The sequence below is a fragment of the Oncorhynchus masou genome, chromosome 18 (genome assembly GCF_036934945.1).
Source record: "Oncorhynchus masou masou isolate Uvic2021 chromosome 18, UVic_Omas_1.1, whole genome shotgun sequence".
In the NCBI taxonomy this organism is placed as follows: domain Eukaryota; kingdom Metazoa; phylum Chordata; class Actinopteri; order Salmoniformes; family Salmonidae; genus Oncorhynchus; species Oncorhynchus masou.
This window is the reverse complement of record NC_088229.1, coordinates 50,421,016-50,447,939: the sequence shown is the minus strand read 5'-3', so window position 1 is coordinate 50,447,939 and position 26,924 is coordinate 50,421,016. Positions and strand designations below refer to the sequence as shown.

The 26,924-nt window shown below is 41.3% G+C and overlaps 1 protein-coding gene across 7 annotated transcripts; it reads left to right on the top strand.

Moving 5' to 3' along the window:
• Nucleotides 1-121: 121 nt before the first annotated feature.
• Nucleotides 122-26,924, top strand: pagr1 (PAXIP1 associated glutamate-rich protein 1). Of its 7 annotated transcripts, none has more exons than XM_064923574.1 (5): nucleotides 122-280; nucleotides 2,967-3,148; nucleotides 19,810-20,140; nucleotides 24,742-24,830; nucleotides 26,550-26,924. In XM_064923574.1, the coding sequence occupies exons 2-5, from the start codon at nucleotides 2,980-2,982 to the stop codon at nucleotides 26,795-26,797; spliced, it is 837 nt and encodes a 278-aa protein (XP_064779646.1). In that variant the 5' UTR covers nucleotides 122-280; nucleotides 2,967-2,979; the 3' UTR covers nucleotides 26,798-26,924. The 7 variants fall into 7 exon arrangements, with proteins under 7 accessions (XP_064779646.1, XP_064779645.1, XP_064779642.1 ...); XM_064923573.1 differs by having other exon boundaries at nucleotides 2,962-3,148; XM_064923570.1 differs by lacking the exon at nucleotides 122-280 and adding an exon at nucleotides 296-471 and having other exon boundaries at nucleotides 2,962-3,148.

Sequence of the window (26,924 nt, the reverse complement as noted above, 5' to 3'; positions counted from 1 at the left end):
GTAAGCAATATAATATACATTTGTTCGATTTGAATATTGTTACACGAAATCATGAAGCTTGGAAATTGATAATTATTTATGGGTGCATATGGGTTCCCTACGCCCCGCCCCCGCTGTCTCGTTTCTCCAGAAAATGGCGCTGTGTTTACGTCTGTGTGTCTCCCATCTGCTTAGTTTTGAATGTTTAGACTTTTGATGCATTTATAAATTACTAACTGGTAGGATAATTTGCGTTGTCTACCCGATCTATCTGCGAAAACAAACTGACAATTGGATTAAGGTAGCAAACGCAATATCTTGTAATAGTTTCTTACAGTGACAATTGCAATGCATGTTTCTGCTCACTAACATATAGTTAGCTGACTAAACCCCACTCCATGGTGAAGGAAGTTTATGATGAATTCCACCAAAGGAGTGAAGCAGAGACCAGGCTTTGTGGAATTCAGCTCCGACTACACCGATTCGCCCAAGGTCAATGCTTTAAACGTGTTTAATTCTGAAACGCTTAATTTACATATATTTGTCCACAGTGTAGTTGCATGGTTTTGTTTGTTTGCTGAGATTCAAACTTTATCAATTTGCTCATTACTGTTGATCTAAGATGGCAACTCATCGCATGTGCCAGTTGAATCTCAACAAGGAAACCAGCCTGTGGTTGTATTTGATTAACGTTTATTGAAAAAGTATGGATTTCAGCAAAATAAAAGGCAGGCAACTACAGAGGACACACAAGTACAAGGTACATGTTTCGTAATTCAATTATTTTGAAGTATTGACCTTAGGCAAATCGATTGTAGTCAGACTTGAATTCCACAAAGCCTGGTCTCTGCTCCACTCCTTTGGTGGAGTTCGTCAGAAACGTCTTCACCATGGAGTGGAGTTTAGTCAGCTAGCATATAGCTAGCTGACTTTAATAACATGTAATGTGTAGCTAGGCTAAAAGTAGGCAAAAAACATATTTTCACGATTTCACTATCATCCAAATCTATCAATCATATCATTTTTTTTGGCTTATTCAGTCGTTTTTACCTGATTTAAGTAGAATTCTGTCCAAATGAATAATCAATATGTTGAAATACATTGATATGTTGAAGACCAAGACATAAAAAAATACTCTCTATACACATGTCAGATGTGTGTTCAGCTTACTTGTATTTTGCTAAATTAGTACATTTAAAACGGCCCACTCACTAATATTTGCCAAGCGGTCACTCCAGACTGAAATTGATGAGCTTGTTTTACTGTAACTAATAGTGCGCACGCAAATTAATCAACCACATCGATATTGTATTGAAATCAATGGAACTTGGAAAATACCTGTGGCAACATGTCCCGTTTAAAGTCTTCTAAGAGACAAACCTCAAACTTCGGTATTCTACATATACGAGTCGATAAGTATCCAACCTCTTTGTTATGGTAAGCCTAAATACGTTCAGGAGTAAAAATGTGCTCAACAAGTCATAATAAGTTGCATGGACTCACTCTGTGTGCAATAGTGTTTAACATTATTTTTTTAATGGCTACCTCATGTCAGTACCCTACACATACAAGTATCTGTAAGGTCCCTCAGTTGAGCAGTGAATTTGAAAAACAGATTCGACCACCATTAATTGCACTTTGGATTGGTGTATCAAAACACCCAGTCATTAAAGATACAGGCGTCCTTCCTAACTTAGTTGCAAAAGAGGAAGGAAACCACTCAGGGATTTCACCATGAGGCCAACGGTGACTTTAAATTGTAATGACTGGGTGTTTGGATACACCAATCCAAAGTGTAATTAAGAACTTCACCATGCTCAAAGGGATATTCAGCTTTTTTTATTTAAATGTTTTTATTTTACAGAGTTTAATTAATGACTGTGATAGGAGAACTGAGAATGGATCAACAGCATTGTAGTTACTTCACAATACTAACCTAAATTATATTGTGAAAAGAAGGAAGCTTGTATAGAATAAAAATATTCCAAAACATACTGTTTGCAACAAGTAATCGTAGCAAGTAATACTATGTGGCAAAGCAATTAACTTTTTTGTCCTGAATACAAAGTGTTATGTTTGGGGCAAATACAACACATTACTGAGTACTGCTCTCCATATTTTCATGCACGGTGGTGGCTGCATCATGTCATGGGTATGCTTGTAATCATTATGGGTGTTCAGGATTTTAAAAAATGTAATGGAGCTAAGCACGGGAGAAAACCTGGTTCAGTCTGCTTTCCACCAGACACTGGGAGATTCAAAACATTTTTTTAGCAGAACAATAACCTTAAACACAAGGCCAAATCTAAGCTGGAGTTTCTTACCAATAAGACAGTGAATGTTCCTGAGTGGCCGAGTTACAGTTTTTACTTAAATCTACGGCAACCTGAAAATGGTTGTCTAGCAATCATTTAACATTTAAGTCATTTAGCAGACGCTCTTATCCAGAGCGACTTGATCAACAATCAATTTGACAGAGCTTGAAGAATTTGGAAAAAAATAATGGGCAAATGTTGCACAATCCAGGTGTGGAGACTTACCCAGAAAGACTCACAGCTGTAATCGCTGTCAAATATGCTTTTTTTGTTGTTGAAATAAGTCAAGGGGTATGAATACCTTCTGAAGGCACTGTATATTTAGTCTTGTCCGCATCAAGGATTAGTTTTAAACCAACTTTTTGTAAGATAACATGTATTACCTTAGCCATGGAGACAGTTTAAAAGAGTTCATCAACAGAATATAACCAGGGAATGTAGATTAGAGCTTCCATAGGGACTGTGGAGCAGGCTAAATGTTCAGCGTCCATGTCATAGCCAGGCTTTTTTTCTGACCTGAAATTTCTCCATAAGCTGTATTGAAAGACACATTCTCAACATAGATCATGTTTTTTTATATGCATGTCTTCTGTACTAGGAGTGGGTTTGTAGTAAACATTACTGTTACTGGTGCTAACATGTAACTCAACGCAAACTCTCTCTCTAGCATAGTAGCAACAACAAGATGATGCAGGCTGCAGAGGCTACAACAGACTCCTCACTGAGAGAGGGAATAGAGGTGCTCGGAGTGGGGGACACTGAGAAAACCACTGGTAGGGAAGAGGAATGTGACAAAGATGGGACAGATGTGGCAGCTGCAAAAGCAGAGGAGACAAAATCAGAGGATGCAAAAGGTAGGCCCCTCTGGGGTAATGCTACCTACACTCACAACTGTATGGGAAGAAAGAAGCCTCTACCTAGCTAGCTGCTTTAAGTCCTATGTGTCCTCAATGGGCTCTATTTTCAGCTAGCGTTAAGCCAGCGCAATTGTGAAACGCACGCTTGTTTGCAATTTTGACCTGTTAAAGCCTGCGTTCTTCTATATTCAAACCCTAGCACCAAGATTGGTAATTTACCTGTCTTATATGAGCTCGCTTGTGCTGTGGTGGGAGGGGTGTCAATATCTGAGGTGTGTTCTTAAAAAGGTGCGCCAAAGTGCCATTTTCAGTATGTGCTGGTGTGGCTATTTAAGGTTTGTGAGGACAGGATTTTGACAACGAAAGTCCAGCCTATCCAGCCGTGGTGCACAGTGCCCATATGCACATGGAACAAGAGAGGTGTGCTTTTTGTGGCCGTAAACCTCGTATTTAGAAACATATATATTTTTTTATAGCCTCCTCTCAGTGAAGGCAGTTTTTTTTGTCATGCCCAATGCATTCCCCAAGTAGTCAAGACTATCGATAAAAGGTTTGGCTCGTGAGACTGCTTTGAAATAAATCTTAATCACCAAGGCTTTATTAAAAGGTGAATTGTGGTAGCAGCAAAACAGTGAGCGGAAATCCCCTTTTTATCTATGTAGGCTATTACATTATTTTATCCAGCTCCTTTTATTATTTTGGATGTGCATAAAAACCCTTCGGTAGGCTATATGCCCATCATGGAACGAGAGTTGAGATAATCCGGTGACACTCCTATTTAGAAACATATAAGTTATTTTCCTGTAACAATTGCTTGTGTCTGGTGTCTTTCTTATCGTGGCCATGCATTAGCCAAGTAGTCTATCCATAAAAGGTTTTTAAATGGTCTACACGTGAGGCTTTTGCCAACATGCTTTTGCATTATTCACAATTCACATAGACCTACCTGCAATGCATACTCCATTTAGCTTGAATACCTCCCCATATTTCCAAAGAGCGCCTCTTGTCCAGCTACCAAAGACGCGCTCCTCCAAATGTAGGCTGTTAACATTTTTCAGTCCATTAACGCCAGGGGTATGAATGGCAGGCCTGGGATATATCTGGCTTATTGAGAATGTGCCTCACACATACAATTCCATTTACGGGAGCCTAGTATTTTTTTATTTGAGAAGTGCGATGCGTGAAGGCCTACACTCGTTAAAGCCAGTTACAATGTTGACTGTCAACACTCCAAACATATTGCACAAACGCCAGATTTTTTGTTGTTGTAAACTTTCGCTTATGCTATTTAATCACTTACACTCGTGGGAATTGGCCTATATAGATAAGGCTAAATTGAGATCTTTCTTTCAGAAGAAATATGGAAATGCATAACCATGGTAGCAATTAAAAGGGAACAGTTTGGAGATTATGGGACAGTTATTAGACTAAAGGTGAGGACACAACAGTTCACCTGACAGAAGACGGAATCCTAACATTACACTATTGATTTTATGTGCATTCTACATTTACTGTACTTTTCATCTCATTTTGTTGATAACAAAATCTGAAAATACTCTATATACATTCAGTAGCATAACGAGCAAATTTGGAGTAGGTGCAACAAGGTTTTTTGAGTGTGTACAGTTTAGTCATTTGAATGCACTTTTATATATCAAAGAAGTGTCTTCAACTATAAGGCACTTTTTTCAGCTCTCCTAGCTGTGCGGTTGAGGAAGTATTAGAAAGCACACTTGTAGACGTTTTGTTTGGAACACAACCCTGCATCTCCGCCTTTACACAATGTACTGTTGTTGTTTACGCAATCCAAAAGCGGTCCATTATCTGGGTCAGGTGGGTATAATTTGAAAGCTTGTTCTATTAACAACATGACTAGCTAAATTATAAAATACGATATTACAGTGTTAGGCTTTCATTAGGTAATTCAGAGAAGCAAATTGTAGTTTTGGTGAGAGTAGAATGGAGTCATGAGTGCATTCAGATGCATGTTCCACGGCAAATTGTCTTCACAATATAATATAATCTAATTCTGTTCAGGACAACCCAGGATATAGCGCCATGACATCTTGTAACTGTACATCAAACATAGTGATCATAAACTTTGACACTGTATATTACATTTGTTTTATGATTATGGAAATGTGAAGGACCATATCAATGTCAAGGACCATATCACCTCCACCTTACCTGACACCCTAGACCCACTCCAATTTGCTTACCGCTCAAATAGGTCCACAGACGATGCAATCTCAACCACACTGCACACTGCACACTGCCCAACCCATCTGGACAAGAGGAATACCTATGTGAGAATGCTGTTCATCGACTACAGCTCGGCATTCAACACCATAGTACCCTCCAAGCTCGTCATCAAGCTCGAGACCCTGGGTCTCGACCCCGCCCTGTGCAACTGGGTACTGGACTTCCTGACGGGCCGCCCCCAGGTGGTGAGGGTAGGTAACAACATCTCCTCCCCGCTGATCCTCAACACTGGGGCCCCACAAGAGTGCGTTCTGAGCCCTCTCCTGTACTCCCTGTTCACCCACGACTGCGTGGCCACGCACGCATCCAACTCAATCATCAAGTTTGCGGACGACACAACAGTGGTAGGCTTGATTACCAACAACGACGAGACGGCCTACAGGGAGGAGGTGAGGGCCCTCGGAGTGTGGTGTCAGGAAAATAACCTCACACTCAACGTCAACAAAACTAAGGAGATGCTTGTGGACTTCAGGAAACAGCAGAGGGAACACCCCCCTATCCACATCGATGGAACAGTAGTGGAGAGAGTAGCAAGTTTTAAGTTCCTCGGCATACACATCACAGACAAACTGAATTGGTCCACTCACACAGACAGCATCGTGAAGAAGGCGCAGCAGTGCCTCTTCAACCTCAGGAGGCTGAAGAAATTCGGCTTGTCACCAAAAGCACTCACAAACTTCTACAGATGCACAATCGAGAGCATCCTGGCGGGCTGTATCACCGCCTGGTACGGCAACTGCTCCGCCCTCAACCGTAAGGCTCTCCAGAGGGTAGTGAGGTCTGCACAACGCATCATCGGGGGCAAACTACCTGCCCTCCAGGACACCTACACCACCTGATGTTACAGGAAGGCCATAAAGATCATCAAGGACATCTACCACCCGAGCCACTGCCTGTTCACCCCGCTATCATCCAGAAGGCGAGGTCAGTACAGGTGCATCAAAGCTGGGACCGAGAGTCTGAAAAACAGCTTCTATCTCAAGGCCATCAGACTGTTAAACAGCCACCACTAACATTGAGTGGCTGCTGCCAACACACTGACACTGACTCAACTCCAGCCACTTTAATAATGGGAATTGATGGGAAATGATGTAAATATATCACTAGCCACTTTAAACAATGCTACCTTATATAATGTTACTTACCCTACATTATTCATCTCATATGCATACGTATATACTGTACTCTATATCATCGACTGCATCCTTATGTAATACATGTATCACTAGCCACTTTAACTATGCCACTTTGTTTACATACTCATCTCACATGTATATACTGTACACGATACCATCTACTGTATCTTGCCTATGCTGCTCTGTACCATCACTCATTCATATATCCTTATGTACATATTCTTTATCCCCTTACACTGTGTATAAGACAGTAGATTAGGAATTGTTAGTTAGATTACTTGTTGGTTATTACTGCATTGTCGGAACTAGAAGCACAAGCATTTCGCTACACTCGCATTAACATCTGCTAACCATGTGTATGTGACAAATAAGATTTGATTTGATTTGAAGTGCACATTTGGACTCTGATGCTGGTAAAGCTATCTACCTCATGGATGCAAACAATGTTCTTCCTCAAAAAGATAGCAAAACGACAATCTGTTTCAGTAGCTATATAGCGAGGTGTCATCTAAAATAACCCTAATTTATAAGACAGTATTAATGGTGGTCGGACCCATCTATGTGAAGCTAGCCACAATAAGAATTAGCCACAATAGTGGACTTTGCAGTTTGCCTAAAAAATAAAAGTATGGTATAATTCTACTATTTGTATTCATTTACATCACTGTCAATGACATATTTTTATTCTGAAGGCAAACCGCAAATTCTACTATTGTGCCTAATCCTTATTGTGGCTAGCTTCACAACACATAACCCCGGTCCGATCGAACCTCACTAGCCAGATGAAGCTAGCTGGCTGCTTTATAACGTTAGCTTTGGACAACAAGGTTAAGTAGCTGGCTAGCTATTTATTTGCATGAACTGTTCAATTTCAATAGGTGAACAACAAGTGGCAACCTAGCTAATACTTACTCAGAAGGATTCCTAAATCATTGCTAAGAATAAATGAAAATTACTGCAGTTTCTACTGGTCATTGTTTTCAAGTTGGTTGTATTGGTGCTAGCTAGGTATCAAACTAAAGCTAGCTACCCTAGAAGTTGCGGTCGAACAAATTATGCTTTATTACCAACGCGGTTTTGTAAACACATCGTTCGTTTGCTGACTTTTTTTGCACAGCTTTGAGTGCTACTATCTTTTTTTACACGCAAAGACCCAAACGGTGTTCAATACTATGTATGTCGTGAAGCTAATAGCAGTGATGCTATTACTGTGGAACTCTGGTAGGGCAACATCTGAAATATAGCGCACTTGGTAGTGCGTAACGGTGCTCGACCAGTCGGCGAAAGCCAACATCACCCACGACAGAGAACGGTTGATTGTCAAGGGCAAAGAATTCCATTATCTTGGCTTTAATGGATTTCGCCTTTGAGTTGTCTCGCTGAAAATGTGTTACTCTTTCAAATGACTGCTTGACTGCTCAATCCACACAGCAGACATTGTGGGCTAGTTTAGGAATGCTGTGTTATGCAAAATTTTACATGGATTCATTACATCATTTACCTTCGTTAAATAGGTATGCACGTCAGCTTTGACATCAGTTTTGCACATTGTGCGTTGAACTAGGCATCGGCCGATACCGATATATTCACCGATATATCATGCATCCCTACTATGTATAGCTTCGTAAGACTAAAATGACCAACCTGTTATGTACTTGAGTGAAGACCCAAAAGCGGTTTTAACAGAAACAGAGTTCTTTAATGAAAAAACAGGAATGGCATAGATCCTCTTCCGACGTTGTCAATGGAACAAAAGATAGTTAGTAGAGTGCAGGATGCACCTGCCAGGCAGACTCCGACAGGATAGGACTAGGTGGAAGCAAACGAGACGATAGCTTGCTTCTGGCATGAGAAACACAAACGAGAATCTGACACCGAAAGTAGCAGGAACAGAGAGAGAAATAGAGACCTAATCAGAGGGAAAAAAGGGAACAGGTGGGGAAAGGGTGAATGAGCTAGTTAGAGGAGATGAGGAACAGCTGGAGAAGGAGAGAAAGAGAAGGTAACCTAATAAGACCAGCAGAGAGAGACAGAGTGAAGAGAAAGGACAGGAACAGACATAATAAGACATGACACAACCACCCAGCTTTGGAGTAGTTGAAAGTCTGTTTTTGAGAGGACCTGGCTACTGTGGGAGACTTCTAGTAATTGTGCTAAGCTAACTATGTGCTAACATCTCCAGACTACACGCTGAGACAGAAATGAGTTAATCTGAAAAACAACCTAAATCTCGCAGTATCCCTTTAACCCATATCAGTATCTGGAATAATATTCACCATTCTTTCTGCCATGAGTCATTTATAAGTCATTGTTTTTAACACTTTTTACAATACCTGCGCAAATGCTCATTTGCAATCGATGATGAAAAACGTACTCACCAATTACTGTGGTCACGTTTTCAAGATCTGATCTGTCTTTTTTCTCCCCCCTTATCCCCTTACAGCTTTTGCCACCCAGAATTGTTCAAATTAAAAAGTTCAACGTGTCAAATAATTATCCGAAGTGATGATGACACAGCCCGATATTTAAATTTGACTTAGGTCTGAAGATGACTCTGGCTTAGCTGTACAATGCTACAAATACTACATACATATAACAATTGTCCCATAGGATTAGAATTAGTAGAACGGACATTCCCATCCAAAACAGTGTTGGTTTGTGTGAACAGCAAGTATACCCTTTTTCACAGACGATCTATCTCTGGCCCGTTACAGTGCATTCAGATAGTATTCATACCCAAGAAGCCTCGAAGGCTACAATTGCTGCCAAAGGTGCTTCAACAAAGTTCTGAGTAAAGGGTCTGAATACTTATGTAAATGTGATGTTTTAGTTTATTATTTCATGTAGCTCACGACAAACAGTTCTTGTGCTGCCGTTGCTTCCAGAGGCATATTGGAACTCGGTAGTGAGTTGCAAACGAGGACAGACGATTTTACGCACTTCAGCACTCGGCGGTCCCGTTCTGTGAGCTTGTGTGTCCTACCACTTCGTGGCTGAGCTGTTGTTGCTCCAAGATGTTTCCACTTCACAATAACAGCACTTAAAGGTGACCGGGGCAGCGCTAGCAGGGCAGAAATTTGACGAACTGACGTGTTGGAAAGGTTGTATCCTATGACGGTGCCATGTTGAAAGTCACTGAGCTCTTCAGTATGGGCCATTCAACTGCCAATGTTTGTCTATGGAGATTTACATGGCTGTGTGCTTGATTTTATTCACCTGTCAGCAACAGGTGTGGCTGAAATACACAAATCTGATAATTTGAAGGGGTGTCCAAATACTTTTGGTGATGTAGTGTAGCTCAGACAGTAGGAAGCTCTCTCATCCATTTATATGCAGAGGAAACAGTCTTATACTCAACTGGCCCCTCCCTGGATTCTGCGTTAAACCGCTCTACAAGAAAGCTTTCTCTGCCCTTGACCTTTGTTTTGGAGGTGTTCAGAACAAGGTTATGTGGTTCAGTAAGAAGAATTGCCCCCCCCCCCCCCCCAACTGGTGTGATTGCTATCTCTGAGGGTTTAGAGCTTGAGGTAGTCACTTCATACAAGTACTTGGGAGTCTGGCTAGATGGTACACTGTCTTTCTCTCAGCACATATCCAAGCTGCAGACCAAGGTGAAATCTAGACTTGCTTTCCTCATTTGTAATCACTCTTTCACCCCAGCTGCCTAACTAACCCTGATTCAGATGACCACCCATAGATTGGCAAGTAAGGGTGCTCTTAAGCAGCTTGATGTTCTTTATTATATGTTCTTTATTCGGCCACTCAGATTTGCCAACAATGCTCCTTATAGGACACATCACTGTACTCTGTCCATCTCTGTATACCCGGCGTGAGACCTACTGGTTGATGCTTATTTATAAAAACCCTTTTAGGCCTCACTCCCCCCTATCTGAGATATCTACTGCAACCCTTATCCTCCACATACAACACCCGTTTTGCCAGTCACATTCTGTTAAAGGTCCCCAAAACGCACACATCCCTGGGTCACTTCTCTTTTCAGTTCACTGTAGCTAGCAACTGGAATGAGCTGCAAAAAACACTTAAACTGGACAGTTTTATCTCAATCTCTTCATTCAAAGACTCAAATATATACCCCCTTATTGACACTTGTGGCTGCTTTGCGTGATGTATTGTCGCGCTTACTTTTTTGCCTTTCACACTGTTGTATGTGCCTAACAATGTTTGTACCATGTTTGTGCTGCTACCGTGTTGTTGTGTTGCTGCCATGTTGTGTTCTCTCTTTAAGGTCTCTCTTTATCCAGTGTTGTGGTGTCTCTCTTGTCATGATGTTTTTTTTTCTAATCCCCCGTCTCAGCAGGAGGCCTTTTGCCTCTTGGTATGCTGTAAATAAGAATTTGTTTTTAATTGACTTGCCTAGTTAAATAAAGTTGAAATAAAAATATTAGCACCCAGGCCAGGAGCTAGTACTTGATGCACAGCCTTTGGCCAAGATAACTACTGACAAATGCTTCTTGTAGCCGTCAATGAGATTGCTGCACTTTTCTACTGGTAATTTGTCCCACTCTTCAGCTGTGTTTGAGGGGTGCTTAACCTCTCTTGTATAAGTGGGATGCTAGCATCCCACCTCGACAACAGCTAGTGAAATTGCAGGGCGCCAAATTCAAAACAACAGATATCCCATAATTAAAACTCCTCAAACATACAAGTATTATCCACCATTTTAAAGATAAACTTCTTAGAAATCCAACCACAGTGTCTGATTTCAAAAGGGCTTTACTGCGAAAGCACACCATGCGATTATGTTAGGTCAGCACCTAATCACAGAAAACCATATTGCCATTTTTCCAGCCAAAGAGAGGCGTCACAAAAAGCAAAAATAGAAATCAAATTAATAACTAACCTTTGATCTTCATCAGATGGCACTCATAGGACTTCATGTTACACAATACATGTATGTTTTGTTCAATAAAGTTCATATTTATATCCAAAAATCTCAGTTTAAAGTGGCGCGTTATGGTCAGAAATGCATTGTCTCAAACAAACATCCGGGAGAAAGTGCAGAGAGCCAAATCAAATGACAGAAATACTCATCATAAACATTGATAAACGATACAAGTGTTAAACATACGACTAAATAAACTTCTCCTTAATGGAACATCTGTGTCAGATTTCAAAAAGGCTTTACGGAGAAAATACACTTTGCGATTATGTTAGGTCTGCACCTAGCCACAGAAACCCATACAGCCATTTTCCAGCCAAGGAGAGTGTCACAAAAGTCAGAAATAGCATTAAAAAGAATCACTTACCTTTGATGATCTTCATCTGGTGGCACTCCCAGGTCTCAATGTTAGACAATAAATGTTTGTTTTGTTCGATAATGTCCCTCTTTATGACCAAATACCTCCTTTTTGTTTGTGTGTTTTGTCCAGTAATCCGAATGCTTAAGGCGCGTGCACTAAGTCCAGACAAGAAGTCCAATAAAAAGTTAGTAGAAACATGCCAAGTGATGTTTAAAATCACTCCTCTGGTTGTTTTTGAAATCAATAATATTTCAACCGGACAAAAGCTTTGTCAATAGGAAAGGCGCTTTCCCGATCAGGCGCATGGCTGATGATTGAAAGTGCTGTATCTCCCTCATTTTTCATAGTTAAAGCCTGAAACAATGCCTAAAGACTGGCCACATGTAGAGGAAGCCATAGAGACCGTGAACTGGGTCCTAGGTCTTTGTATGGTGGATAGGCTTTCAATGGAAAAACAGCCTTTCAAAATAATAGTACTTCCTGGTTGGATTTTCCCCAGTATTTCGCCTGACATATCAGTTCTGTTATACTCAGACATTATTTTAACAGTTTTGGAAACTTTAGAGTGTTTTCTATCCAAATCTACTACTATGTGCATATCCTATCTTCTGGGCCTGAGTAGCAGGCAGTTTAATTTGGGCATGCTTTTCATCCAAATTCCGAATGCTGCCCCCTACTCTAGTGATGTTAAGCAATAAGGCCCGAGGAGGTGTGGTATTTGGCCAAAATACCACGGCTAAGGGCTGTTTTTAGGCACGACACAACAAAGTGTCTGGACACAGCCCTTAGCCGTGTGGTATATTAGCCATATCTCAAAAACCACAGAGGTGCCTTACTGCTATTATAAACTGGTTACCAACTTAATTAGAGCAGTAAAAATAAATGTTGTGGTATATGGTCTGATATACCACGGCTGTCAGCCAATCAGGATTCAGGGCTCGAACCACCCAGTTTATAATTTAGTTTACAGACTAGACCAACTGCTACCATAGGTTTTGTAATGGATTCAGATCTGTACTCATTGCTGGCCAGTCCAGCATTTTTCCCTTAACCCTTCCCAGATGCTTTTTGATGTGTGTTTGGGGTTGTACTGATGAAAGACCCACAACCTTCGACAGAGACCAAGGTTTTGGACACTGGACTCCAAAACACTTTGCATATTCAAGGACCTCTGCACCAGAGGTCGCAAAGAAACCCCACTGCATTATCGAACCTCCGCCATGTTTGATTCTTTGAATGCTTAATTAGGTCGTCAGAAAATCTAGCGCTGATCTGCATTGAACTAATTTTGTTTAATCTGCCCACAGAACAATATAGCAGGATTTAGGCATGTTTCGGTGGGTTTTCTTGTCATTCTTTCAGATGTTTACCTACAACCAAGCTCAGGTGATGGCTTAAATTCATTGTAGCCTAGGTCTAATACACTGAACAAAAATATTAATGGAACATGCAACAATTTCAAAGATTTTACTGAGGTACAGTTCATATTTTTTAGTTTTTATTTAACTAGGCAAGTCAGTTAAGAACACATTCGTATTTACAATGACGGTCTACCAAATGGCCTTCTTGCGGGGCTGGGATTAAACATTTAAAATAAAATAACAAAATACCAAAGACGACAACATAGTGTGGCAGCAACACCGCAGCACAAAACATTATTGGGCATTATTGGGCACAGACAACAGCACAAAGAGCAAGATGGTAGAGACAACAATACAACACGCAAACTGTCAAATCAAATTTTATTGGACACATACACATGGTTAGCAGATGTTAATGCGAGTGTAGTAAAAATGCGTGTGCTTCTAGTTCAGACAGTGCAGTAATATCTAACAAATTCACAACGACTACCTTATACACACAATGTAAGGGGATGGAGTAAGAATATGTACATGGATGCGCGATGGCATAGGCAAGGTGCAATAGATAGTATAAAATATTATCTACATATGAGATGAGTAATTTAGGATATGTAAACTAGAGGTCTAAGCTAGAGGTCTACCAATTAATCAGGGCCAAGTTTTCATAATAATCGGAAATCGGTCATTTTGGACGGCGATTTTGCTGATTTTTATTTATATATATATATATATATATCTTTTTTTACACCTTTTATTTAACTAGAGTCAGGGTATATGCAACAGTTTGGGCCGCCTGGCTCATTGCGAACTAATTTGCCAGAATTTTACGTAATTATGACATAACATTGTTGTGCAATGTAACAGGAATATTTAGACTGATGGATGCCACCATTTAGATAAAATACGGAACGGTTCCATATTTCACTGAAGGAATAAACGTCTTATTTTCGAGATAATAGTTTCCGGATTTGACCATATTAATGACCTAAGGCTCGTATTTCTGTGTGTTATTATTTTATAATTAAGTCTATGATTTGATAGAGCAGTCTGACTGAGCGATGGCAGGCACCAGCAGGCTCATAAGCATTCATTCAAACAGCACTTTCGTGCGTTTTGCCAGCAGCACTGCTGTTTATGACTTCAAGCCCATCAACTCCCGAGATTAGGCTGGTGTAACGATGTGATGTGAAATGGCTAGCTAGTTAGCGGCGTGCGCGGTAATAGCGTTTCAAACGTTACTCGCTCTGAGACTTGGAGAAGTTGTTCCCCTTGCTCTGCATGGGTAAAGCTGCTTCGAGGGTGGCTGTTGTCGTTGTGTTCCTGGTTCGAGCCCAGATAGGAGCGAGGAGAGGTACGGAAGCTATACTGTTACTGGAAATACTAAAGTGCCTATAAGAACATCCAAAGGTATATGAAAATCAAATGGTATAGAGAGAAATAGTCCTATAATAACTACAACCTAAAACTTCTTACCTGGGAATATTGAAGACTCGTGTTAAAAGGGACCACCAGCTTTCATATGTTCTCATGTTCTGAGCAAGGAACTTAAACGTTAGCTTTCTTACATGGCACATATTGCACTCATAGAGAATTCTCTTGGGAGATAATGCGGTCAGCAATTCTAGGTCAGGTGAACAAAAGGATTTTAGTTCCTGTATGTTATGATTATACCACGAGTCGATAATCATGAGGCATACACCCCCGCCCTTCTTCTTACCAGAGACACGTTTGTTTCTGTCGGTGCGACATTTGAAGAAACCTGGTGGCTGTACCGACTGACAACATATCCCGAGTGAGCCATGTTTCTATGAAACAGAGAATGTTACCTTCTCTGATGTCTCTCTGGGAAGCAACTCGTGCCCTAATTTTGTCCACCTTGTTGTCTAGAGACTGGACATTGGCGAATAATATGCTCAGAAGCGGTGAATGGTGTGCTCGCTTTCTAAGTTTGACCAGGAGGTCACTCCGTCTACCTACTCTGCGATGAAGTTGTTTTGGTTCGACCTCTGGGATTAGATCTAAATCAAATCAAAGTTTATCACGTGCGCCGAATACAACAGGTGTAGTAGACCTTACAGTGAAATGCTTACTTACAGGCTCTAACCAATAGTGCAAAAAAGGTATTCGGTGAACAATACGGTGGTAAAGAACACACCCTTGTGGGTGTGTTCTAATCTAATGTCCTGGGTGGAGGTCTGAACAAAAGATCCACTTCGGGAAAGTTATATTACTGCTCGTAATGTTGGTAAGTTGACATTGTTCTTATATCCAATAGTTCTTCCTGGCTGTATGTAATAACACTTCAGATTTTCTGGGCTAACAATGTAAGAACAAATTACTGCATTGTTTCCTAAGGACGTGAAGCGAGGCGACCATCTCTGTTGGCGCCATCTTAAGTCATGTCAGTTAGAGAGTCCATGAGTGAGTCTTTGAATGAAGAGATTGAGATACAGCTATCCAGTTTAAGTGTTTTTGCAGCTCGTTCCAGTCGCTAGCTGCAGCGAACTGAAAAGACGAGCAACCCAGGGATTTGTGTGCTTTGGGGACATTTAACAGAATGTGACTGGCAGAGCAGGTGTTAAATGTGGAGGATGAGGGCTGCAGTAAGGGGGTTTTATAAATAAGCATCAACCAATGGGTCTTGCGACAGTTATACAGAGATGACTAGTTTACAGAGGAGTGCAGTGATGTGTCCTATAAGGAGCATTGGTAGCAAATCTGATGGCCGAATGGTAAAGAATATCTAGCCGCTCAAGAGCACCATTACCTGCTGATCTATAAATTACGTCTCCGTAATCTAGCAGGGGTAGGATGGTCATCTGAATCAGGGTTAGTTTGGCTGCTGGGGTGACAGAGGAGCGATTACGGTAGAGGAAACCAAGTCTAGATTTAACTTTAGCCTGCAGCTTTGATATGTGCTGAGAGAAGGACAGTGTAGCCATACTTTCAAGTTCTAATCACACCTGTGGGGAGAGAGGCATTGTTCTTACCAAACCACAACCTTGCTCTGAACATCTCCAAAACAAAGGTCAAGGGCAGAGAAAGCTTGTTGGACACAAAGCTTTGTTGTAGAGCGTTTAACACAACATCTGGGGAGGGGCCAGCTTAGTATAAGACTGTATCATCTGCATATAAATGGATGAGAGAGCTTCCTACTGCCTGAGCTAATTGGTGATGGGCAAAACAGAAATGGGCCTATAACAGTTAGGATCAGCTTGATCTCCCCCTTTAAATAAAGGACGCACCATGGCTGCCATCCAAGCAATGGGAACTTCCCCAGAGAGGAAAGACAGGGTTTTCGATTATAGGGGCAGCAACCTTAAAGAATAAAGGGTCTACACCATCTGACCAATGTTTTTTGGGGGTCAAGTTTAAGGAACTCCTTTAGCACCTCGGACTCAGTGACCGCCTGCAGGGAGAAACTTTGTAGAGATGAGGAAATGTTGGAAGGGCAAGGAGGCATGGCTGAGTCAAATAGGAATCATGATTTAAAAAGCACAGCCATGTGCTTCTTGTCAGTAACAACCACATCAACTTTAAGGGACATGGGCAGCTGTGAGGAGGAGGGTTTATTCTCCAGATCTTTAACTGTTTTCCAGAACGTCTTGGGGTTTGACCCACAGAGAGAGAACTGCTCCTTAAAGTAACTAACTTTGACCTTCCAGATAGCTTGAGTGCACTTATTTCTCATTTGCCTGAACGAGAGCCAGTCAGCCTGAGTATGCGTGTGCCGAGCCTTTCGCCAAATGCAATTCTTGAGGTGGAGTAACTCTGCAAGATCACGGTCGAACCAGGGGCTGAACCTGTTTTTAATTCTCATTTTTATTATGGGGGCGGTTAACAATATCACTGAAAATATATTTTTTATAGAAGGTCCAAGTGTCTTCAACAAAGGGAATCAAGCTGATTCTATACCAATTTACAGAGGCAAGGTCATGAAGGAAGGCTGGCTCATTAAAGTTATTTAGCAAGCGTCTATGACACATCGTTTCACTGAGCAGCCATTACGAACACAGGCTGTAAAACAATGATCACTAAGTCCATTACAGAAAACACCAGACTGATACCTATCAGGATTATTTGTGAGGATAACATTGAGGAGAGTAGCCTTTTCTGGGTGTTTGGAGTCATGCTTTGTTTGGAGTCATGCTCGCCCCAACAGTGCACGTGTGCTGGAGGCGAGCGAAAGCTTGGGAGAGAGGGGGGAGTGTGGTAGGGGTACCTGTACCAGATGGGGAGACAAGCCAGGGCAGACCGTAAACAGATCGCCAGGTGGAATCCAAACAGCAGTGCAGCAGGCAACGGTAGTCGGTGTCACACCCACTTGGGATGGTCTTTTAACAGCAGGAAGAAGCTTCAAGGCCTCTGGATTTGGGTGGGGTAACCTGCCATTTGTTGGGCTCAAAGGCCTCCACCTCAGTACTAATTGAAGTTGTATCTGGTCTGTCTCAGTTCCAGGTTGGATGGTGTTCTTGGTAGTGTTAATCCTTCCAGGTAATTTTGTCCAAAATTAGGTTGTAGGTTTCGAGTTTTGATCTAGAGTGAAGGTTATGCTGTGGAGAGTAGCATCATGTATATGTCTCTGCTGAAAAATTCAAGTTTATCTTACTACAAATCTATCTTTTTGCAAAAAACGTCTTGAAAAATGTGAGCTCACATGCATGCAGCTGTCACTCTCTCTTTTCCGTAAGGCAATCAGTCAATTGAAATGAATTAATTTGGTTCTAAATCTATGAATTTCACATGACTGGGAATCCAGATATGCATCTGTTGATCACAGATACCTTAAGGTAGAGGCGTGGATCAGAAAACCAGTCAGTATATGGTGTGACCACCATTTGCCTCATGCAGCGCAACACATCTCCTTTGCAAAGAGTTGATCAGGCTGTTGATTGTGGCCTGTTGAATGTTATCCCACTCTTCAATGGCTGTGCGAAGTTGATGGATATTGGCGGGAACTGGAACATGCTGTCGTACACGTAGATCCAGAGCATCCCAAACATGCGCAAATGGTTGACATGCCTGGTGATTATGCAGGCCATGGAAGAACTGGGACATTTTCCGCTGCTAGGAATTGTGTACAGATTCTTGCGACATGGGGGCGTGCATTATCATGCTGCAACATGAGGTGATGGCGGCAGATGAAGGGCACAGTGGGCCTCAGGATTTCTTCACGGTATCTCTGTGCATTCAAATTGTCATCGATAAAATGCAATTGGGTTCGTTATCCATAGCTTATGCCTACCCATACCATAACCCCACCACCACCATGGGGTTCACCCACACGTCTGCCATCTGCCTGGTACAGTTGAAACCGTGATTAATCTGTGAGGAGCACACTTCTTCAGTGCCAGTGGCCATCAAAAGGTGAGCATTTGCCCATTGAAGTCGGTTACGACACTGAACTGCTGTCAGGTCAAGACCCTGGTGAGGACGACGAGCGTGCAGATGAGCTTCCCTGAGACGGTCTCTGACAGTCTGTGCAGAAATTCTTTGGTTGTGCAAACCCACAGATCATCAGCTGTCCGAGTGGCTGGTCTCAGACGATTCCCCAGGTGAAGAAGCTGGATTTGGAGGTCCTGGACTGCCGTGGTTACACGTGGTCTGCGGTTGTGAGGCCGGTTGGACGTACAACCAAATTCTCTAAAACAACGGCTTACGGTAGAGAAATTAACATAACATTCTCTGGCAATAGCTCTGGTAGACATTCTTGCAACCATCATACCAGTTGCATACTCTCTCAACCTGAGACATCGCTTGCATTGTGTTGTGTGACAAAACGGCACATTATAGAATGACCCTTTGTACCCCGCACAAGGTGCACCTGTGTAATGATCAAGCCGTTAAATCAGCTTATTGATATGACACACCTGTCAGGTGGATGGATTGTCTTGGTAAAGGATAAGTACTCACTAACAGGGATGTTGAGGCTCCAGAATGGCGCAGCGGTCTAAGGCACTGCATCTCAATGCTAGAGGTGTCACTACAGACTCGATTCCAGGCTATATCACAACCGGCCATGATTGGGAGTCCCATAGAGCAGCGCACAATTGGCCCAGCATCGTCCGGGTTAGAGTTTGGCTGGGGTAGGCCGTCATTGTAAATTAGAATTTGTTCTTAACTGACTTGCTTAGTGAAATAAAAGATTACAGAGAAGCTTTTTGTGGGTACGGAACATTTTGGGGATCTTTTTACATGTTGCGTTTCCTATTTAGGGCCTATGCAACCATACAAATGATTGATTAATAGTAATTAACTTCTAATTTACACATCTGTCTTTACTGTTCCCTTGCCAAATTCACGCATCGCCACTGGCCTCTCGCCCACCCCACCGAATACCCGATTCGATAAATAACTAGATTGCGGCTGGATGATATTTCACAAAAGTGGGAAAGGTGTCATAAACAAGACATGCTCGTATTTAGTTTTTCCGTCAACATTTTTGGGATACAAAAAGGGCCTTAGATTTATTGTTATTTCATTTATACTTGGGATATTGTTTTGTAACAGGAAAGGTAAAAAGAATAGCTGGAGGGCGTCCTTGGATGAGTTTTTCATGGTTGCAAATACCACGGCAATTCAAGAATGACACACTAACACACATGTATGCTTCTGTCCGATTCATCTGTTTTTTCCAGATGGAGACAAAAGTGGAGATGCGATGGAAGGAGAGGGGCAGAAGGGGGAGATGGAAGCAGACAGCAAGATGGAGGGAGGCGATCGAAAGCAGGTGGAGCGAGAGTGGGAAATCACCTATAGCGATGATGAAATCGAGGACCCCAAAAACTGGATGCCCCCTCCCGACGAAATCAAAAGACTGTATGAGCTCCTTTCAAAAGGGGAGAAGCTGGAATTGAACTTTGTGCCCCTTCCTCGAAGACCGCCTACACCTGAGAGGACCCCCTCGCCCGAGAGGGATGATGAGGACGAGGCGGCAAAAGAGAGGGAGAGGGAGGATAGAGAGCGCAAGTGAGTTGTGTATTCATTTATATCTAAGGTTGGTTATGTTTCCTTCTAGCTCTGGTCCAGGATAACTACTGTAAGCAGAGTTGTGTTCATTGTGGTACGCAATGGAAAACCAAAATTAGCTCTTCTTATTGAACAAGTCTAGGGGCTCTATTTTCAAACACACTTTAGTTTGCAATTGCGTCATGTAAAAACTGGCGCACTGGCATTTTATTAAAATATCACGATCAGCAAAACAGTCAACATATTCCCCTTTTTTATTTATATTGGACATTATTTTTGTCCAGCTTCTGTGAAGTTTGGATGCCCAATGCATGAAAGGTGTTAGCGACTCAGGAAGCATGTTTAGGAACAAGTTATTTAATGACTTATTGTTTTTCGTTGATAATTTTGTTTAAAAAAAATGCATCTTCCACTTTCTTTTGTTGAATCTCGGGAATTACGATCACTGTCCAAAGTTCTGAATCCGCTTGTAAGTTATTTGCCTGTTTGTTTTTTAACCTTTCACGTTGAAAAGCCACTACTGGCAATTTCAATGGCGATGGTAGGCTATTGCTACAATGCCTTCAGAAAGTATTCACACTTTTTTACATTTTTTTTACAGTTACAACCTGAATTTGAAATGGGATAAAATTTATTACACACAATACCCCATAATGTCAAAGTTGAATTATGTTCTTCCAAAATGTTCCCAATTAATTACAAATGATAAGCTGAATTGTCTTGAGTCAATAAGTATTCAACCCCTTTTATGGCAAGCCTAAATAAGTTCAGGCGTAAAAACGTGCTTAACAAGTCATATAATAAGGTTTTTACATGATTTTTGAATGACTACCCTAGTCGAGCAGTGAATTTCAAAAACGGATTCAACCGAAGCAGACACTAAGTATCCCTTTGAGCATGGTGAAGTTATTAATTACACTTTGGATGGTGTATCAATACACCCAGTCACTACAAAGATACAGACATCCTTCCTAACGTAGTTGCCAGAGAGTAAAGAAACCATTCAGGGATTTCACCATGAGGCCAATGGTGACTTTAAAACAGGAGTTAAATGGCTGTGATGGGAAAACTGAGGATGGATCAATAACAGGTTCAGATACTCCACAATAGTAACCTTATTGACAGAGTGAAAACAAGGAAACCTGCACAAAACACATTTGCAACAAGGCACTAAAGTAATACTACAATTCTTTTTGTAAAACAAACATTCTGTCCTGAAGTGTTATGTTTGGGGAAGATCCAATACAACACATTACTGAGTACCACTCAATATTTTCAAGCATAGTGGTGGCTGCATCATGTTATGGGTATGCTTGTAATCTGTTTTCAGGATAAAAAAGAAAAGGAATGGATCTGAGCACAGGCAAAATCCTAGCGGAAAACCCGGGTTCATTCTGCTTTCCACCAGACACTGGAAGATTAGTTCACCTTTCACTTACCAATAAGACAGTGAATGTTTGAGTGGCCAAGTTACAATTCTGACTTAAATCTATGGCAAGACCTGAAAATGGTTGTCTAGCAATAACCAATGTGACAGAGCTGGGAGAATTTTGTGAAGATGAATGGGCAAATGTTGCACAATCCAGGTGTGGAACACTCTTACAGACTTACCCAGAAAGACTCCCAGCTGTAATCACTGCCAAAGGTGCTTCTACAAAGTATTGACTCGTGTGAATACTTATGTAACTTAGATATCTGTATTTAATTTTAATACATTTCAAAACATTTCTAAAAACAGGGTATTGTGTATAGATGGGTGCACCTTTATTTATTTAATCAATTTTGAATTCAGGCTGTAACAACAAAATGTGGAATAAGTCAAGGGGTATGAATACTTTCTGAAGGCACTGAGTGTATTTCCATATTTACTTAGAACGGGTAGGTGCCACAAAATCTCAACTCATCATGAGTACCATGAGGGGCCACAGTGGCTTGCAGGTCTGCGTACCCACATCCACAATTCTCAGAGATTTGCTGGTTACAGTCACTTTGAAAACAAGAGTTAGTCCAGTCCGTCTTTTGATGGCCAATAAGAATGGCTGCACCATTAGAATGCAATTGTGTGGGCCCAATAAGTTTTTTGGGGGAAAAAAATGTGAAACTATCATTCCACTATTACTGTATATAATTTTCTGAAAATCCAATGCAAAAATATTACATAACTCTTAATCTACAATTTATGTTCATAACGCAGGGCAACATGGGCCTGGGAGACTCACATGGATATTGGTATCCACAGTACTCCACCAATTATAAACGTTTCAACTCAATACTTCTTGTTTTCCCCTTAAACATTTATTTGGGACATAAATGCACTTAGAATTGCAGAAAATTTACTTAAAACCTCTCTAGGTTACGTGGGACGGTAGCATCCCACCTGACCAACATCCAGTGAAATTGCAGAGCGCAGATTATAAAAATTCTGAAAACATACAAGTGTTATACATAGGTTTAAAGATTAACTTCTTGTGATTCCAACCACAGAGTCAGATTTCAAAAAGGCTTTATGGCGAATGCATACCATGCAATTATTTGAGAACATCGCCCAGCAGACAATTAATTACAAACAGTAATCAGCCAAGTAGAAGAGTTGCACAAGTCAGAAATAGAGATAAAATTAATCACTTACCTTTGATGACCTTCATATGGTTGCACTCAGAAGACATTAATTTACTCAAATGTTTGTTTTGTTCGATAAAGTCTCTCTTTATATCCAAAAACCTCCGTTTTGTTTGCACGTTTTCTTCAGTAATCCACAGGCTCAAACGCAGTCACAACAGGCAGACAAAAAATCCAAATTGTATCTGTAAAGTTCATAGAAACATGTCAAACGATGTTTATATTGAATCCGCTGGTTGTTTTTAGCCTAAATAATCAATAATATTTCAACCAGACAATAACGTTGTCAATATAAAAGGTAAACAAGAAAGGCGCACTCAGGATTGCGCATGAGATAGCTCTGTGACACTTTAGGGTCCAGTCATTCAGACTGGTCTTACTCCCTCATTTTTTAGAATACAAGCCTGAAACAATTTCTAAAGACTGTTGACATCTAGTGGAATGCATAGGAACCGCAATTTGAGTCCTAAGTCAATGGATACGGTAATGGCATTGAATAGAAAAAAAAATGAAAAAAATTCTACTTCCTGGGTGGATTTTTCTCGGTTTTCGCCTGCCAAATCAGTTCTGTTATGCTCAGACATTATTTTAACCGTTTTGGAAACTCCATATATGCATATCCTAGCTTCTGGGCCTGAGTAGCAGGCAGTTTACTTTGGGCCCGCTTTTTATCCGGAGGTGAAAATAGTGCCCCCTAACCTAGAGAAGTTTTAAACTGCAAAAATGGCTCTTCGATGCCAAGAGGCGGGACTTAAAATGTGTCTTCCCAGGGCCCTTGACTTGGGCCGGCCCTTGCATTGCCGAGGTCATAGAAAAACTCATTGAATGCTATTTTTCATCTCACCCCAGTTGTGTTCTGATTTATGAGGGGGTCCCTGATGAATGTGCTATCACTAAAAGGCTCTCTGGCTAGTCCCAAAAAGTTTGATTTGTGCAGTTAGAGTAAACTCTTAACCAAATGCATTATACCAGTGGCCAGAGCCGGCCCCTAAGCAAGATTTGGTTGGGTGGCACCCCCACCCCACGGACAAAACATTTTACTGGGTCCATCATGACAGCAAAGATTTATCATTTAAAAAATCAAATCAAAAAAACTATTTTAAAAGTACATTTATTGCAAGTCTGCAGTTTTCAACGGGGCGCAGAGAAAATTTGCCATGGGGCCTAGAGACTTTTTACAATTTTAAAGCAAATTTCCTGCCATTTTACCAGGACTTATGCCATGTTAATATGCTATCTGAGTGAGTGACTGTGTATTCTAACACTCAACAGTAAGTTGAGACCCCGACTGAGTTGACTGGTCAGGGGCCCCGTTTTGGAAATTGAGGGCCGCCAGTTGCCATCCCTGACTCAGAACAATGCAGAGTGTAAACATGTTCAACATATTTAGGAAATATGGGATAGGCCTACATTATATTTTGTTTCTGTAGGCCAGCGTTTCCTGGAGACCCTGAGGGGGTGCACGTTGTGGTTTTTGCCCTAGTATTACACAGTTGATTATTTGAATTGGCTGTGTAGTGCTAGGGCAAAAACCACAACGTGCACCCCTTGGGGTCCCCAGGACCAAGTTTGGAAACACTGCTGTAGGGCATTTTAAGAAAATAGGCTATAAATGGACTAACATTCGAATTGGATTTGCTGACAATGCAATACATATAATACACAACTTGAAGCAACCACACATTTAGCCATGAAGCAAGTTCTGATTGGCCAGTGAGGGGGTCAAGCCTGACAAACCTACAACTTGTTTATTTGTCAAAGCCTAGCCATTTCACACCATAGCCAGCTGCTGCGCCCATAATTCAGGTTGGGAAAATTGCAAAAATATTTGACACACCCCCAAAAAAACTATGGTGCTACCACCAGTGCTAAGATTCACCATTGGGTTAGGTTTGTTGAAATAGAGGCCTAGGGACTCCCCCTGTTTTTTATAAAGATAAACTATGGCAGTATGGATGACTAGTATTTTCTTTCTTTGTCAGGGCCCCATCTCCCACAGAGTTTGATTTTGATGAAGAACAGATACAACAAACTCCAAAAAATGCTTTCATCAACCGACGCAGGACACCAGGTATGACTCGCTGCTCATGACTTTCACTTACCTCATTCTTTGTTTTGGAAGATACCTTTCATTCTACAGTATCTCTCATGAAACTTAGGGTCTATAAGCACTTGCCTATTGCCTAATATCGAGTCATATTCAGTGATTTGATGAGATTCAATTAGACTGAACCGGAGTGCAGCTAAAACTAGTGCTGGGGCATAATTATCAAGAAGGTGGCATGATGCATTGTTCATAAAAATATGTGCACTACCTGACCAAAAGTATGTGGGCACCTGCTTGTTGTATATCTCATTCAAAAATCATGGGCATTAATATGGATGTTAGGCTTGTGTGCAGCTGCTCAGCCATGGAAACCCATTTCATGAAGCTCAAACAGTTCTTGAGCTGATGTTGCTTTCAGAGGCTGTTTGGAACTCGGAAGTGAGTGTTGCAACCGAGGACAGATGATTTTACACACTTCAGCGGTCCCATTCTGTGAGCTTGTGTGGCCTACCACTTCGCAGCTGAGCCGTTGTTACTCCTAGACGCTTACAGTTCACAATAAACAGCACATAGTTGACCAGGGCAGAAATTTGACGAACTGACTTGTTGGCATCCTATGACGGTGCCACGTTGAATGTCACTGAGCTCGTCAGTTAAGGCCATACTACTGCCAATGTCAGTAACGGGTGTGGCCGAAAATAGCCGAATCCACTCATTTTGAAGGGGTCTCCACATACTTTTGTATATATAGTGTATCTTGCATAAAATGTATGCACTAATTTTCAAACTAGTTTTCTTCAAAACACAGAATACTAACGCTGTTCTCCACATGCTTGACATTTGACTTTGTTGAGCCAATTTCGCCGTCTGCTTCAACGGGGTACCTGGCTCATGCCCGGAAGGCAGCCAGGTTATTAGTGCTTTTTCAGTCGGTTAGATTATGAAAGAATTATCACAGGTTTATGATTATTTACATTAAATGGACTATGTATTATGTGGGTTGAATCCTGTAACATAGAATAAATTAATAAAAGTCCCATGATAGTAGTGACTGCCCATTACTGCCACTTGTTAACCATCATTTGTTCACATTTAAATCTGTTTGCTAGTGTATTACATTTGTTTTATTTCATTCCAAGTCATCTCATCTCTATAGAGGTTCTGCCTGTACCTCACAAAATCACAATTTTGTAGTTCTTAAAATTAAATCAGGCGTACTTTTGACTGCTGAATACCACATATCAATCACTTAGATCATGTATTTTCTGGTAGATACCTCAAAGCAACAGCTGCTCTTTATCACCTCACGATTGCGCATTCTTCGCTCTTCTGTAGCAGGTGTGAAATAAACACAGATCAGACAAGTTGATGCGCAACAAATTATGGTCATTGTAGTTAAGGACCACATTTTATGAGTTAAACTATGTAGAATATTGGCCTGTTGGAAATTACAACATTGCACAGTTCAGGCTGGATCTGATTCATCTCTAGAGAAACTTGTGTGACATGAAATTCAAATAATTGACCCGATGTAGGTCAGTTACTTGTTTAAAAAAAATATATATTATCACATTTTTAGTTACTCGCTCAGCACTACTGGTTAGCAAACAAATACGATCATTTTTTCAACCCGGGAGTAACTCCACCCACCAGCTGAACTAAAACAAATACCCTCAATGGTTAACTGCAGTCAACCACTACCCTCATTCTGGGGTTTATTCATGCATTGTCCTCTTTTCGCAGGGTCCTCAGCTCGGTCCTCTGTCAAACGGGAGGCTAGGTTGGACAAGGTACTGTCAGACATGAAACGCCACCGCAAAATTGAGGAGCACATTCTTCGGACTGGACGAGACCTCTTCAAGAGCGAGAAGAGCAGCCGGGCTGGGCCCGAGGAGGCACTCTCTCCCAACAGTCAAAAAGAGCGAGAAAAGGAGAGGGAGAGAGACAGCGACCCCAGCAAAATCTTCTCGCCAAGACAAAGGCGTTACTGAGACGGGGAAAAACTGCAGGCCAAGAGCTTCGACGCTTGATTTTTTTTTAAATGCCATTACCAATTTTGTATGATTGTGCGTTTTGTATCCTTGTAATAAACATTACTCTTTTTTTTGTTTTTATATA